At 42.6% G+C, this 17,032-nt stretch overlaps 1 protein-coding gene across 2 annotated transcripts in view; it reads left to right on the top strand.

The window, feature by feature from the left end:
• Positions 1-4,681: 4,681 nt before the first annotated feature.
• LOC143292990 (leucine-rich melanocyte differentiation-associated protein-like) overlaps positions 4,682-17,032 on the top strand; it is a 21,943-nt gene continuing 9,592 nt past the window's right edge. Inside the window, exons 1-7 of one of the 2 annotated variants that reach the window (XM_076603755.1) lie at positions 4,682-4,808; positions 5,990-6,090; positions 6,667-6,793; positions 8,425-8,564; positions 9,748-9,880; positions 11,194-11,275; positions 14,279-14,381. In XM_076603755.1, the coding sequence (XP_076459870.1) occupies positions 4,716-4,808; positions 5,990-6,090; positions 6,667-6,793; positions 8,425-8,564; positions 9,748-9,880; positions 11,194-11,275; positions 14,279-14,358 (756 nt within the window). In that variant the 5' untranslated portion in view covers positions 4,682-4,715 and the 3' untranslated portion in view covers positions 14,359-14,381. The remainder of the gene's footprint in view (positions 4,809-5,989; positions 6,091-6,666; positions 6,794-8,424; positions 8,565-9,747; positions 9,881-11,193; positions 11,276-14,278; positions 14,382-17,032) is intronic. The other variant, XM_076603756.1, reaches the window with a different exon arrangement.

Raw genomic sequence — 17,032 nt, 5'->3', positions numbered from 1 at the left:
AACCGTTAATGATTCGGAAATACGGCTAAATTTGGGATACATATAACCTATTATTGGTATGACTGTGAAGATTTTTTTTTTTTTTTTCCAATTTTAGCCAATTCGGTATTGGCAGACAAAGTAATTCCATAGAAAATGTCCATGTTAAAGTTTACCATGGATACACACACACACACAAAGAGAGAGAGAGAACCGAATACTGAGTTATAACATACACTCACTTTGTTTACACAAGTGAGTCAAAAACAAGATATTTCAACTCACGCACACACACACACACACACACACACACCATCATCTTCCCTGTTGTAGAGTTCGGTAGGTTGTCAAGTCTGACCAGCGCACTGGGTTTATGCAGTGGTATAGTAGTAGTAGTAGTAGTGTAGGGACTGGCATTTGACTGCCTAGGCCTCACAGCCTTTTTTATGTCCCCTTCAATATCGGTCTCCTTTTATTTGTGGGATACATATGTATTTTCTTTTACATGTTCTGTAAATCACTCATCAAAGTCAGTAAATTTTTCTTTTGAATTGATGTTCATGTCAAGGAGATTTTTGAACACATTAGTATTTTGTTCAAGTTTAGTTTCCAATGGTAGTGCATTCCATATATGTGCAATTCTATTAGCTAATGAATTTTTCCATAGGTTAGTATTACAGTGCTCTTTACAAATTTTCATCATTGAATTTCTTGTATTCTCATAATCTGACATTCTAAAAACATTATTCACATTGACTTCATTATAGCAATTTAACATTTTGTATGTTTCTATTAAATCCCCTCTTAGCCTTCTTCCCTTTAATGAATGCAGATTTAAGTATATAAGTCTCTGTTGATAGCTCATAGATTTACATTCTTTTAGTATCTTAGTTACTCTTCTTTGTACCCTTTCTATAGCTATAGATTGTCACTTGAGGTATGGGTGCCACACAATATTACCATATTCCACTTGTGATCTAACTAATGCTTTATACAGTTTAAGAAATATATCTTTATCTAATAGGTAAATGTTCTCTTAATTATCCCTATCATCATTCGGATGAGACGATAAACCGAGGTCCCGTGTGCAGCATGCACTTAGCGCACGTAAAAGAACCCACGGCAACAAAAGGGTTGTTCTTGGCAAAATTCTGTAGAAAAATCCACATCGATAGGAAAAACAAATAAAACTGCACGCAGGAAAAAATACAAAACAAGAGAGGCAAGGCCTTCAAGACTCACTTGTGATAAATTAAGTCCCCTAGCATTAATTACAGAGTAATTTCCCTTTTTTTACTATCTGCACCAAAACGTTTGCAAAATAAATAAAAATTCCATGCTCAACAAAAGAAGTTCCTGTTTGAACAAAAAATGATAATAATGACTCCTCTTGTTGTTGTGTCAGAATAAGAGGTCAAAGTGCCAAGTTTAGAGAATACAAAAAATATAAATATAACAGTAAATGCAGTTTGCATATAATTAGGGGGGTTTTTTTGGGGGTTTTTTTTTGTGCCCATCCCAGATGTGCAATATTGTTTTAAACACGATGACTGGAAAGAACTGAATTTTTCCTATTTTTATGCCAAATTTGGTGTCAACTGACAAAGTATTTGCAGAGAAAATGTCAATGTTAAAGTTTACCACGGACACACAGACACACGGACACACACACACACACACACACAGACAACCGAACACCGGGTTAAAACATAGACTCACTTTGTTTACACAAGTGAGTCAAAAAAATGGGTGGCGCTGTAGTGTAGCGACACGCTCTCCCTGGGGAGAGCAGCCCGAATTTCACACAGAGAAATCTGTTGTGATAAAAAGAAATACAAATACAAATGCAAATCTGGTTGGTTTTATTTATTATATTCTGTATATGTATGTCAAAGGATAGTTTATTATCAAAAATTATGCCAAGGTCTTTCTCACTTTGACATTTTTCAATGTCCTCTGTGGTGTCTTCTATTGTCATATGGTATTTGTTTTCTGGATTTTTTCTTCCCATGTGCATTACTTTACACTTTGATACGTTAAAATATAGATTCCATCTATCAGTCCAGTCTTGTAACTTATATAAGTCCTTTTGTAGTGTAGTATTATTTTGTGCATTGCCATAAATTTTAGTATCATCAGCAAATATTTTGCATTTGCTTTCTATACTTTCAGGAAGGTCATTTATGTATATTGTAAATAGCACTGGGCCAAGTTTGCTACCTTGTGGTATACCACTAACAACATTTTCATTTGTTGACATTTTTTCTCCAGTTCTAACTATCTGTGTTCTTTCTGACAAGAAGTTTTCTGTCCAGTTCAGTATACTTCCAGTAATACCATATGAAGCTAATTTTAATAAAAGTCTTTGATGTGGTACCGAGTCAAATGCCTTTCTAAAGTCTAAATAAATCATGTCTACAGGTTTACCCATATCTATCATTTTTGTGAGATCTTCAATTACTTCTAAGAGCTGTGTTGTACATGATCTTCTCTTTCTAAAACCATGTTGACAGTCTGCATACAGATTGTTTGTTGTCATGTGTGATACTGTTGCATCCCTGATAAAGGACTCCATAGGTATAGGTCCGATATCAGCACCACTAAGATATATGAATACATTTGGAGGAAGCCTGGAAGTGCTGTTGATGAGATAGAACTCACACATAGATCCCACACAGGACTGGCATATTGGATAACTGGACGGACGGACCATCGGCTTGTATGCTAGTTCTTTGATCTTTCTGGAGGTCATCCTCCATGTGTTGTCCACATGCTGTCGCCAGGAGAGGTCAGTCTGCAGAGTAACCCCGAGGTATCTGGTATCTGGTAGAGGAGATGCGCTCAACTGAGGGTGTGACCATGGGAAGTGTACTGAGTAGCCACAGTTTTAAGTGCCTTTCGACTCTGGGTCAGAGGCAGCTGGCTGCACCTCAGTGGCCGAGTGGAAAGTCATGTTGACTCCTTCTCCCAGGCTCCCAAGCGGAGCAAGTCGTTTTGGAGCTGAGCAAGGTCACTCGGGCAAGTGATGAAGCGGTACAGGCCATATCATCAGCGAATAGACAGGCAGGCAAGCCACTGAAGAAGGCCAGGGACGAGAACTGAGGCCTGTGGGATGCCAGACCAAACGTTCACGTAGTCTGATCGCGCACAGTCAACCACCACAGATTGTCATCTGTACGGTCGGAGAGGAAGTTTGCTATCCAGCAGTTGGTGTTTCCTCTGACCCTGTAGTGGTCGAGTTTGTGGGCGAACAGGGTGTGGCTGATACGGTCGAAGGCCTTGGCACTGAACTGAAAGTAGAGAACAATCACAGCCGTAGCTCCATTGCTGCTGAGACTTCTTTGATGAACTTGAGTATAGGTGAGTGCCTGCAGGATTGGTGCTTACCGGTAGCCATGTTGTTGGTCGGATAGCTGAGGATGCCATTGGACTCAAAGTGCCCAATAATGGCCGGCGCTCACAGGGATCTGCTCGAGGGCCTTGGAGAGTGCAGGTGAGAGAGATGGGCCTGTAGTTCAGTTGACGGGCGTCAGTGCTCTCCCTTCAGTTCTTGAAGACAGGGGTCACCAATGCTTCTCTCCAGTCATTCGGCACACTGCCGGTCTGTAGAGATGAGGTGAAGATCTGTGTGAGGATTGGCCGGTGCTGTTTCTTGCAGCAAGCTCTTTCAGTACACAGAGTAAGATGCCATCTGGTCTAGCTGCTTTAGATAGGGTTCAGTTCACTGAGGTTGAAGAGTATCTTCTGCATTCCGCGTACGTTGATGGTCAGTGATGTCACCATGATGGGGAAGTCGTCACCGGGGAGTCAGGCATCAAGTTGTACATTTGGTCCTTAACTCTTCTCCAGCGGTGTAAGCGGTGTAGGCGGTGCACGGTCGCTGAACACGGTGTCAGTAAAACTGGTTGTTTTGGGAGTTCTGCCGCTCTTCCAGTTTCTGCTTGGGGTCCGAGTCCGGCGTGACGAGACGGCTGCGACCGACGTCAGTCAGACTTGAGGGCTGAGACACCGACTGTAGTGGAGCGTTATAATTCAGTGTTGCTTCACGATGGTCGAGATACGTTTCTGGTGGAGCCAGATGGAATCACCGTACGGTTGTAAATAGGCTCACCCGGCAGTATAACTCCTGAAGAGCGTCTGCCGTGTTTTTTTAGTGAGCTCTCGCTGAATTTCCGTGTTTAGGGAGCTTGACTGCTGCTTGTAGTTCCTCACAGCCGCTCACTTTCATGCGTCTGTATGTCCGGTACGTCTCTCCTCCTGATCAGCTTGAGAAGTGTTAATTCTATCATTGTTCGTCATCCACGAGCAACTGTCGGTTTCAGTTCGGCCGGAGGTGAGGCGTGGGGGGCCGGGGGTGGGGGGTGGGGGTGGGGTGGTGGGGGGCATGCTTTGAAACAGTCTTGTAAAGAAGAAGAAACAACAAGAAGAAGAAGAATCTACTGATAATCTGAGTCCAAAAAATCCCTTATAAATTGGTGGCTATAACCATTCCCTTCAGTTGATTTTCCCAGTCCAGTATAGCGGCATAATAAGTACACATTAGAAACCCAGTAGAGGTGAATGATAAACCCCCTCCTCCACACCTTCCTCTGTTTACCCCCGCCCCCTCCCCCCAAGCACCTTTTGGCGCATATATCATGAGCACTTTGACGTTTCCTTGTAACTGAAACTGAATTTCAGTTTCAGTTTTTGTCACATGACAATGTGACGTTATTGTATTCTCACGTGACATTAATATGGCGGCGCCTGCCGACTGCGGAAAACTTTCGTCTGGCGAGATCGAAAGTGACAACGGACAGGACAATGACCCAGTTTTCTGTGACGGACAGGTACACACACAGCTGGCTTTTCTTTCCCATTAAGTTCTTGGACATAGCGGTCACTTGTTTTTCCTCTTTTGAATGAAAATAAACAAAAACAAACTTCTACAAACTCTGGTTTCATTCAAGATGTGATCCCCTTATAATACTACTTAACGGCGCATTGGACAGCCTGATGGGGACATTGTAAAAGAAATAAACTTAAACTTAGATAAACTCTGTAAAAACTATCCGTTCTCAAAGAATCCATGAACACAATGGCAAAGTACATACAGCAACGACCGCGGGAGAAATGAAATGTAAAACGCAAATGGCATTATTTTATTGAACACTGTACTGGACCCATTGCTTCTGAACAGGCCACAAACGGCCTGAAAGACAGACAGACAAAACATATACATTGTAACTTCACTCGGTATATTGATTATTGGGGAAATGATGGAAGCAGTAATGAAATACTGGCAATATCCACAATTTTCCCACTCAACTCAAGACGGAATGGTTTTGACACCAGGGTGTGGACGTTCACTCCAGTCACACAGAGAGTGGTGAGGAAGAAAAGCGAAAATACTTATGTGTGCGCGCGCGGGTGCGCACGCCCATTTTTATTCATATCTATTTCAGTTATTTGCCTTCAATGCATCTTTCAGTTTTTCATATTTTATAGCATTTATTTATTTATTTTGTTTAAAATTGGCTGTCCAGGTCTCACCAGTATGTTGGGTTTATGTGAAAAAACACTTTGCTCCTCTTTGAATTTTAATAAGTAGACATGGTCTTGTGTATGTGGAACAGTCAGTATGCATGGACACCTCCTTTGAACAAATTGAAACAGCTTGTTCTCTGTGAGGACCAGTAAGGTTAGTATATAAACAAAAGCAATTACTTAATGAGCTGAGCTTAGATCTGTTGGTAATCCTGTAATATCCCATTACTTTGATGCTACCCCTCCCATTAGTCCCAAGTATTTTGCCTTGTTGTCATTTCTTTGTCTCAATAGCTCTATCTCTATTTATCAGTCAGTATGTCTGTCTCCTCTCACTCTGTTTCCCCTCCTCCCCCCACCTCTCTCTCATATATGCACAAACACAAACACACAGGCACACACACACACACACACACACACACACACACACACACACACACACACACACAGAGCAGAGTCAAGCTGTTTATCTTTTTTTCACCAGCTGTGTTACCTGGGCCATGAGGTGACTATGATCCCCCCAACACTGATTGACACATATGCTGACAGAACACAGCGCCTGGATCTCAGCTTTAACATGATACAGTATGACAAAGACTTTTGTCTTTCTTTCCCTTTTCGTCTTTCTTCACTTTTTTTTCTTTCTTCTTCTTTCTGTCTGTCATTCTTAATTTTCTAGTTTCCATTTTTTAACCACAATGATATCAGATGCATGCACAAACATATTCTATTGTACAATGATTTTGTTTGTCTGTAGATATAATTACCAGTGAAATGCAATATGTATGTAGCTCAGTGTGAATTTTAGAAATTTGAATTTGGCATGTAGACAGACATGAACCGGATGCTCTTGCTGACACACATAGTACACTAATAGTCAGTGCATGTGTGTGTGTGTGTGTGTGTGTGTGTGTGTGTGTGTGTGTGTTTCTCCCTGTGTGTCTTTCCCTTATTTTGTTTTATTTTTTTCTTGTTGGTGTTGTACGCTGAAAATTCATGTTATGATTTATTTACTTGAAAATTGAAAGTGGCTTTTGTGATCACTGTAGAAAGTGTTATGACCAAAAACAGTCTGGTGTATGGTGCACTGTCCCCTCCCCCTACTTTCCCATGCTTTCCCATCCTACTCTCCCTTCCGTACTGCCCACTGTTCTGTGTCAGGTGTCTGAGTGGGTTGGAGAGGTTTATCCAGCTGAAAGAACTGATCTTGGACAACAATGAACTGAGTGATGACACGGTCTTCCCATGCCTCCGTTCCCTCACTACACTGTGCCTCAACAAGAACAGAGTGAGTGCATATTGGAACATAGGTAGACACATGAAATGGTTCACCTGTCCTCAGAATAGAGTGTATACCCAGTCTTTGTCTTTTCATTAAGTATCAATTAAAATGGCTTTTTCAACCATGAAGGCAGTGAATTCATATTCACTGAATCAAGGGCTTGGCATAGGAAGATGGGGCCCAGTCCTCTCCTGTTAACTCTCCCAACTGAAGTCAGGTCCCCAGTCACACCTGGTGGAATGAGGAAAACTGGAGTAAAGTGCATTTCCCCCAAACACAAAGGCATGCTTAAATGAGGCCTTAAACTCTAGTCACTGGTGAACATTGAAATCAAAGACGAACTCCTGATTCTGCCATGGTGTCTCTTGGTCAAGCAGATCATTCACAAAGACAAAGAACCACTGCTGTGATCAATGTCTGTCTGTCATTTATTCTCTCTTTTACTTGGTCTCACTTTGTATACAGTTATGTGCATGTTTGTTGTGTGTGCAGGAATGTGTCAATTTACATGTGTGTGACTGAGAGAGTGAGAATATGTGTACATGTTTTTTTTTGCCCATACTTTTTCCTAGCTTGTTGTCCTGTAAGATTTGCATTCAGCACTGCAGCTGGGGTGGGAATGGGGAACTAGAACTCGAACTGAACTCAAACATATTAATGACTAGGCCATTTTGCCCATGTCAAGGGGGTGGGTTGGGGAACTGGGAAATGGAAGGTAGGGAGTACAGGGACAGTAACATTGACAGTATGAAGCACAAGTCATCACTGTGAAACATGCATGTTTGCTTGAACCCAAAAGTGGGGTTGAGCAATTCATGGAACCAGTACAGATGAATTCATTCACAATGGAATCAGCAACATGCGCTGGAATGTGTGCACGTGCGCCAGTGCGTACACACACATGCCGCATTAATATCTACAACATATCATTTGTCTTATACATGATTTCAAATTGGCAATGGAAACAATATACTTTTAAACAACTATCACACCAAACACACACTGGAATGTACATTTTATGAATGGATTTATACTGGGTACACACCAACTGACCAAGATAGAATGTAATTCAGATTCTTCTATTCCAGGACAAAATGGACAGTTAACATTTTCTCTATTCACTGAGTATCTCAAATGAGGGAATGGGGAGGGAGGGTGATATGGCCAGGATCTATGAACTCCGTAAAATAAACCTAGGTCATGTGTGTGTATGTGTGTGTTAGTGTTAGTGTGTGTGTGCGTGCGTGCATGTGTGTGTGTTTGTGTGTGTGTGTGTGTGTGTGTGTGCGTGTGTGTTTGAATCTGTGAAAATGTGTCTGTCTGATAGGTGTGTCAGCTTGTGTTGTGAGTATGTGTGGAGTAGAGAGAGGGAGAGGAGAGAGAGAGAGAGAGAGAGAGAGAGAGACAGAGAGAGAGAGAGAGAGTGTGTGTGTGTGTGTGTGCTTGAATCTGTGTGATAGGTGTGTTAGCTTGTGTTGTATGTGTGAAGTAGTGTGTGTGTGTGTGTGTGTGTGTGTGTGTGTGACAGAGAGAGTTAGTGTGAGTGTGTCTGAATGTGTGTGTGTGTGTATGTGCAATATGATAGAAAAAGCTGTATGATATATGGACATGAGTACAGTGGTGTTGATTGATTTCAGTTTGAAAATCTGGATCCATTGCTGCACCAGCTGAAAGAGAAGTTCCCCCAGTTACATTATCTCAGTTTGTTGGGCAACATTGCCTGTCCCAACCAGCTGTCCTCCTCCGAAAAGGATGAGGAGGATTACCAACGATACAGGTAAAACATTGATGAAGTCTTCCTCTAAAAAGGGTGAGGAGGGTTATCAACGATACAGGTAAAACATTGATGAAGTCTTCCTCCAAAAAAGATGAGGAGAATTATCAACGATACAGGTAAAACATTGATGAAGTCTTCCTCTAAAAAGGATGAGGAGAATTATCAATGATACAGGTAAAACATTGATGAAGTCTTCCTCTAAAAAGGATGAGGAGGATTATCAGTGATACAGGTAAAACATTGATGAAGTCTTCCTTTAAAAAGGATGAGGAGAATTATCAACAAAGCAGGTTTTTAAAACATTAAAGGGTTTTCCTCAGAAGTAGATCAGGAGGATTATCAGTGATAAACATAAAACATGGGGATGGTCTTCCTCAGAAAAAAAACCAGGATGATTATCAGAGATGTATGTAGCACATGGACATGATCTTCTGGAGAAAAACAAAAAACAAACTGAATAATAAATAAGGTAAGACACTGATTTGGTCCCAAAAAAAAGACCAGATGTTATCAGCCATACCTTACGTTTACAGGTATAACACTGTATGCACATCTGACATCATAGTTGCCACATTGTATAAAATATTTTTTTACATGCAATAATGGACATAAAAATGCTGTAACAATTTTGTTTTTGTTACATGTGCCAGTGGTTGACAATTCAGGCTTTTAAACATCTGAACAAGATGGTTTCTTCATTTCTTTCACCTGTTTGTTGATGTTTGATGTGCTACATGTATTAAGTGCTGTTCTCTCACCTGTGTGTTGATGTGTGTACAGGTATTATGTGCTGTATCACCTGCCTTACCTGTGTGTTGATGTGTGTACAGGTATTGTGTGCTGTATCACCTGCCTTACCTGTGTGTTGATGTGTGTACAGGTATTATGTTCTGTATCACCTGCCGCACATGTGTGTTGATGTGTGTACAGGTACTAAGTGCTGTATCACCTGCCTTACCTGTGTGTTGATGTGTGTACAGGTATTATGTGCTGTATCACCTGCCTTACCTGTGTGTTGATGTGTGTACAGGTACTATGTGCTATATCACCTGCCTCACCTGTGTTGCACTTCAGGAACTATGTGCTGTATCACCTGCCTTGCCTATGTGTTGATGTGTGTTGTACTAAAGGTATTATGTGCTGTGTCACCTGCCTCACCTGTGTGTTGTGTGTTGAACTAAAGGTATTATGTGCTGTACCATCTGCCATACCTCAAGTTCCTGGACTCCAGTGCTGTGCAGCAGGAAGAACTGCAGGAGGCCCGGCGCCGAGGGAAATTCCTTCAGGTGGTCAGACCTCCACCCTCTGCTGACCAGGTAACTGTTGTTGCCTCACAAGCCACATGATGTGTCATCCATGTCACTCCCTTGCCCACCTCACAACACACCTGCCATCCATCATTACTCCCCATACCTCACAACACACATGTCATCCATCATTACTCCCCTCACCTCACAACACACATGTCATCCATCATTACTCCCCACACCTTACAACACACCTGTCCATCATTATTCCTCCCACACCTCACAACACACGTCATCCATCATCACTCTCCACACACACACACCTCGCAACATACCTGTCATCTATCATTACTCCCCCAACACCTCATAACACACCTGTCGTCCATCATTATTTCCCACACACACACCTCACAACACACCTGTCATCCATCATTACTCCCCCAACAACTCACAAAACACTTGTCATCCATCATTATTCTCCTCAAACACGTCATCCATCATTACTCTCCCCACACACACATCACAAGACACACGTCATCCATCATTACTCTCCCCACACACACATCACAAGACACATGTCATCCATCATTACTCTCCCCACACACACCTCACAACACACCTGTCATCCATCATTACTCTCCCCCCACACACACCTCACAACACACCTGTCATCCATCATTACTCTCCCCACACAAACATCACAACACACATGTCATCCATCATTACTCTCCTCACACACACACATCACAACACACCTGTCATCCATCATTACTCTCCCCACACACACACATCACAAGACACATGTCATCCATCATTACTCTCCCCACACACACACCTCACAACACACCTGTCATCCATCATTACTCTCCCCACACACACACCTCACAACACACCTGTCATCCATCATTACTCTCCCCACACAAACATCATACATGTCATCCATCATTACTCTCCCCACACAAACAACACACATGTCATCCATCATTACTCTCCCCACACAAACATCACACATGTCATCCATCATTACTCTCCCCACACACACACCTCACAACACACCTGTCATCCATCATTACTCTCCCCACACACACACACATCACACATGTCATCCATCGTTACTCTCCCCACACACACAACACACATATCATCCATCATTTTTCTCCCCACATCTCACAACATGCTTGTCATCCATCATTACTCCCCGCGCACATATGTCACAACGCATCTGTCATCCATCATTATTTTCCCCACACTTTACAACACACATGTCATCCATTACTCTCCCCACACCTCACAACACACCTGTCATCCATCATTACTCTCCCCACACTTCACAACACATTGTTGAATCATCCATCATTACTCTCCCCCCTTTGTGTCTGCAGGAAGAAGACAGTGAAACCACCTGTGTGTTAACTCCTCTGCCCAGCGACACTGTTAAAGAGAAGGATGATGTGCAGCATTTAGGTCAGTGAACATTTAACATAAAGTTGACTATGCTGATATTAACATGTCAGTCAGTGGCAGTAAACATATGGCCCTCAGGAAACTGTGAGTGAATGTTTCGAAATCGAGATGATGCTTTTTTGTGTGTATGTATACTGTGTTGCCTGTTTACCATACAGATCATCTGTTTACCATGTTGACTGTGTCACTGTATCACCTGTTTACCATGTTGACTGTGCCACTGTATCACCTGTTTACCATGTTGACTGTGTCACTGTATCACCTGTTTACCATGTTGACTGTGTCACTGTATCACCTGTTTACCATGTTGACTGTGTCACTGTATCACCTGTTTACCATGTTGACTGTGTCACTGTATCATCTGTTTACCATGTTGACTGTGTCACTGTATCACCTGTTTACCATGTTGACTGTGTCACTGTATCACCTGTTTACCATGTTGACTGTGTCACTGTATCACCTGTTTACCATGTTGACTGTGTCACTGTATCATCTGTTTACCATGTTGACTGTGTCACTGTATCACCTGTTTACCATGTTGACTGTGTCACTGTATCATCTGTTTACCATGTTGACTGTGTCACTGTATCATCTGTTTACCATGTTGACTGTGTCACTGTATCACCTGTTTACCATGTTGACTGTGCCACTGTATCACCTGTTTACCATGTTGACTGTGCCACTGTATCACCTGTTTACCATGTTGTGGACTGTGACAAGAGACAAAAACTAAAGAAAGGGAATGGTATCCCAGAAGGAGCTCAGAAATATAGAAAAGCAAACAACAAAGTCTGGAAAGAGAGGAAAAAAAAAAAAAAAAAAAAAAAAAACAGACAAAAAAAGAACAAAAAAAGAAGAGACAAACATAAAAAAAACAAAAACAAAAAAACCCCACAAAAAACCCCACCTGGTTTGAGCACCAGTGTACAGAAATTGAAGAAAGCCTGAACAGAAATAACACCAAGAAAGCATACCAAGTGGTTAAACATCTCACCACAGAGAAAGAGAGGGAACCAACAAGTATCCAGAGCAAGTCAGAGAAGTGTCTTACCAAAGAGAAGGAGATGCTATACAGATGGACGGAATATTGCACAGAGCTATACAACTACCAGTTCAGTGGAGACCCAGCAGTACTAAAATGTCTGCAGCCAAACCCAGATGACTCACTTTCCATCTTATGTAAGGAAGTGGAAGCAGCACTCAAGGCAATGAAACAAGGGAAATCAGCAGGAATTGACAACATACCTGCAGAACTGGTTCAGGCAGGAGAGGAAATGATAACTGCTTTCACTACCAACTGCAGTAGGATCTGGAGCTCTTGAATATGGCCAACTCCCTGGACACTAATTATGCCTTGCCTAAGAAAGTAAATCTTCAGTTATGCCAGAACAGTCGTTCCATCAGCTTGATAAGCCATCCAAGCAAAGTTATGCTGAAAATTCTACTGAACAGACTGAAACCTCAAGTAGAGGCCATTATTGCTGAAACAAGCAAGCAGATTTTAGGATAGGGTGATGCATAATCGAACAGATTCTGGACTTGAGAGTAATCTGCAAAAAAGTGCCTCGAACACCAGCAAAACCTTACCACATATTTGTTGACTTCAAGAAGGACTTCGACATGATGGTCTGCTCTGAGGATGTACAATACCAATGCCAACCTTGTCTAAGTAACTGAACAACTGTACAAGAAAGCCATAAGCATTGTATTGCTGAATGGTAACAAGGGAGATTAATTTGGCATTACGTTTGATATGCATCATGGATGCCTGCTGTCACTCACCCTCTTCAGTGTCTTTCTGGAGAGGATTATGGAAATTTGTGCCAAAAAGACTGAATTCGTGACTAACAGCACCCTAGGCATCATTTTAGACATCAAAGTCAGTTGGTCAATTTAGAAACACTTATGATATTCAAATACCTTGGCTCCATCATACCAGATGAAAGTTAAAACTTGAGATAGTGGCAACAGCTGTGATAGCATCGACTACAAAGCATCTGGAGAGACAAGAACATCAGTCTGCATGCCAAGATCCACATATTGCACTCCCTTGACTAGTCAGTTTTCCTCTGTACCTGTGAAACTTGAACACTCTCAGCAGACATGCACAAAAAGATCCTGGCAAGTGAAATGAGATTGTACAGGAAGATTTTGGTCATCCACTACACAGATCATGTGACAACTGAAGAGGTCCACAGCAAGATCCATCAAGCAATAGGATCACATGATGACCTCCTCACAGTCATCAAGAAATAGAAAATGAAGTGGTATCGACATGTTTCTCACTGAGCAGGGAACTTGGAAAGACCATCTTGCAAGGGACAGTCATTGGAAGACAAAGGAAGAGGTGTGAAGACATTATATTACCAAGAAAGGACAGGTATGAATCAGGTGGAATAACAAAGAGCAGTGGAGGACAGAAAAGCCATGCTTTACCATGCTGTGCCACCTGTTTACCATGCTCTATCACCTGTTTCCTATGCTGTGCCACCTGTTTACCATGCTGTGCCTCCTGTTTCCCATGCTGTGCCACCTGTTTACCATGCTTTACCATACTGTGCCACCTGTTTACCATGCTGTTCCTCCTGTTTCCCATGCTGTGCCACCTGTTTACCATGCTTTACCATGCTGTGCCTCCGGTTTCCCATGCTATGCCACCTGTTTACCATGCTGTGCCACCTGTTTCCCATACTGTGCCTCCGGTTTCCCATGCTATGCCACCTGTTTACCATGCTGTGTCGCCTGTTTACCATACTGTCCATGTTATCTGTTTACCATACTGTCACCTTTTTACTATGCTTTGTCACCCATTTACCATACAGTCTGTCACCTGTTTACCATGCTGAATTACCTGTTTACCACAATGTGTTACCTGTTTACCTTTATGTCTCCGTCACATGTTTATCTAGCTGTCTGTGTCACATGTTCGCCCTGTTGTCTGTGTGTGTCTGTGAAACCTTTCCATATCCCTGTGTGGCATCAGCTTGTTGTGTCCCTTTCCAGGTTTCTACAGCAAGTCCAAGCAGACTTACCTGGGTCATAGGTCTGAGGGCAACCGCTTCATCCGCAGCAAAGACTTGTAGTCCCACACTGCTCTCCCTTTGTGGTCAGGACTGCTAAACATCAACAGCTGAATTTTTGAATATTTGTTTGACTTGATATAGCTTTGTTTTTACACTTCACAGGGTAATAGATCAGCATTTTGTATATATGGATTTTTTTGGTTAATCAGCTGAATTATTTGTCAAGTTGTCAGCATTGGTATGCATGTGTGTCAAAGTGTGGGTGCATTTGATGCTGTTAACATTGTAAGACACCTGTCTTTCCAAGCCAGTACAGGATATCTTGCAGTGCAGTGCAGACCACACCCTCACTGTGCAGACGTACCCACACAGTGCTTAGACCATACCCACACTGCACCACACAGTGCATAGACCATACCCACACTGCACCACACAGTGCATAGACCATACCCACACTGCACCACACAGTGCATAGACCATACCCACACTGCACCACACAGTACATAGACCATACCCACACTGCACCACACAGTACATAGACCATACCCACACTGCACCACACAGTACATAGACCATACCCACACTGCACCACACAGTACATAGACCATACCCACACTGCACCACACAGTACATAGACCATACCCACACTGCACCACACAGTGCATAGACCATACCCACACTGCACCACACAGTGCATAGACCATACCCACACTGCACCACACAGTACATAGACCATACCCACACTGCACCACACAGTACATAGACCATACCCACACTGCACCACACTGTGAGAGAGTTTCCTGCCTTTGCGCCCACTGACTGTACTGTGTTGGTTTCTGCGTTTTTGGTGTGTGTTTCTGTGGTTCTTCTGTTCTGATCTAGACATTTTTTGTATCTGTGTGCGCGCTTTATTTCCAGGATTCTAAAGGTCAGAAGAGTTTTGATCACTTTTATTTGCTTTTGGAACAGTTTGACTTAATTTTTTTATTTTTGTTTGCAAACTAACAATGCTGCTCACCTGACACTCGTAATCATGTCAGCATCGATACTCTCTGCCTTTTGGCACACTTTTCATGTGCACAGCCCTCTCATACCGTCCAACATCTGCTCTTGCACTGCCACTGTCACCATGTTGAACGTCATTAACATTAGAGCGTTGCTGTCGAGTATGTCTTGGGTCAAACAACACCGACTATGCGATGACACAACTCAGCACATCATCAGCCTGGGTATTGGCAGACCAAAGACTAAGAGAGGAACCAGAGTGGGCAAACTTCGCCGTTTGTGGGGCTCTGTTCCCTGCCCTGATCATCCAACTGTCTCCAATGTCAGCCCTGCTGTTACTGTGACTGCCACTGACATTGTCCCCTCTGATGACACTTTTCCAAACTGTGGTGTATCCCCGGTGATTGGTTCTGCTCTGCTTCCTACTCCTCCCACATTTGTCTCAACTCCCGGACCTTTCTTTTTCTTCCCACTGTCCTCCACTGCTCAGTCACCACCGTCTCCTTCCGTTGCCTGTCTGTCTGACTCACCTGATTCACCATTAAATTCCTCTCTGCTACCTCTGATCTCTTTTGTGCCTGTCTATTCAATGTTCAGTCTGACTGCCCTGATCAAAAGACTGACTATATTTCTGATTATATTTTTGAAAATAACTTTGATATTGTATTTCTTACCGAAACCTGGTTAAAATCAGAAGGTCATGAACCCAAACTGAAAAAACTGACGCCAAAATTCTGGCAAAGTTATCATCCTCAGAGATTTCAATTTTCATTTTGACAAACAAACTTCCACTGATGTCAAACACCTATGTCTTTCTCCGTTCAATGATTCTCTCTCTCAGCTATCACAGAACCAACACACAGATCTGGCCATACGTTGGACTGGCTCATCACACGTGACTGATGCCATGACTGCGTCAGTGACTGTAACTGACGAACTTTCTTCCAACCATTCTGCTGTTATATTCTCACTTAATATTTCAAAACTTACCAGAACCAAAAAATCCGTAACTCGTCGCACCTGAAATCCATCAACATTACCACTTTTTCTTCTCAAACTGCTGAATGCCTTTCCAAAATTTCTTCCCGCACTGACATCTCTACACATTACAACACTGTCCTTTCTCAACTGCTGGATGGACATGCACCTCTCACTACCCGCATACTTCCTGATAGGCCTTCCGCCCCATGGTACACACAAGATATTCGATTTGCAAAACGCAAACGTCACCAATGGGAACGGTGATGGCGATCAACAAGACTGAAAGCGCACAATCAAATCTTCTGAAAACAAAAAGATAAAGTCAAACATATGATCTTGTCAGCAAAGACAGACTTTTCTTCTCAAGTTCTCAATGCAACATCCACCAAATCTCTTCAATCTTATCATGTGAAATCTTCTCAGTACGGCAAAAAAAAGACTTCTCTTCCTTCTGCCTACACTTTACCTGAACTCACCAATGTCTTCTCCTCTTTCTTTTTCAACAAAGTCGAAAACATTCGTACCAGCTTGGACCAAATGCCTTTCTAACCTGCTCATCCTAATCAACGGCACTCCTCTCCATTCCTTTAACTCATTGGAGATGTGCCGGCGCTGGCGCTCCGCCCGCTCAGAATGACGTGCCGTAGTGTAGGATTCGGCAGATTGCGGAATTTTTTTCATACACTCAGCAGTGTTCAATTAAAGGGAAACTAATCAGGTTGTCTTGAGGGATCAGTCTAGGAAAAAC

Source organism: Babylonia areolata, chromosome 18, assembly GCF_041734735.1.
Source record: "Babylonia areolata isolate BAREFJ2019XMU chromosome 18, ASM4173473v1, whole genome shotgun sequence".
NCBI classification, from domain to species: domain Eukaryota; kingdom Metazoa; phylum Mollusca; class Gastropoda; order Neogastropoda; family Buccinidae; genus Babylonia; species Babylonia areolata.
Note: the sequence above shows the minus strand (reverse complement) of the source record. Positions and strands in the feature narration are given on the sequence as shown.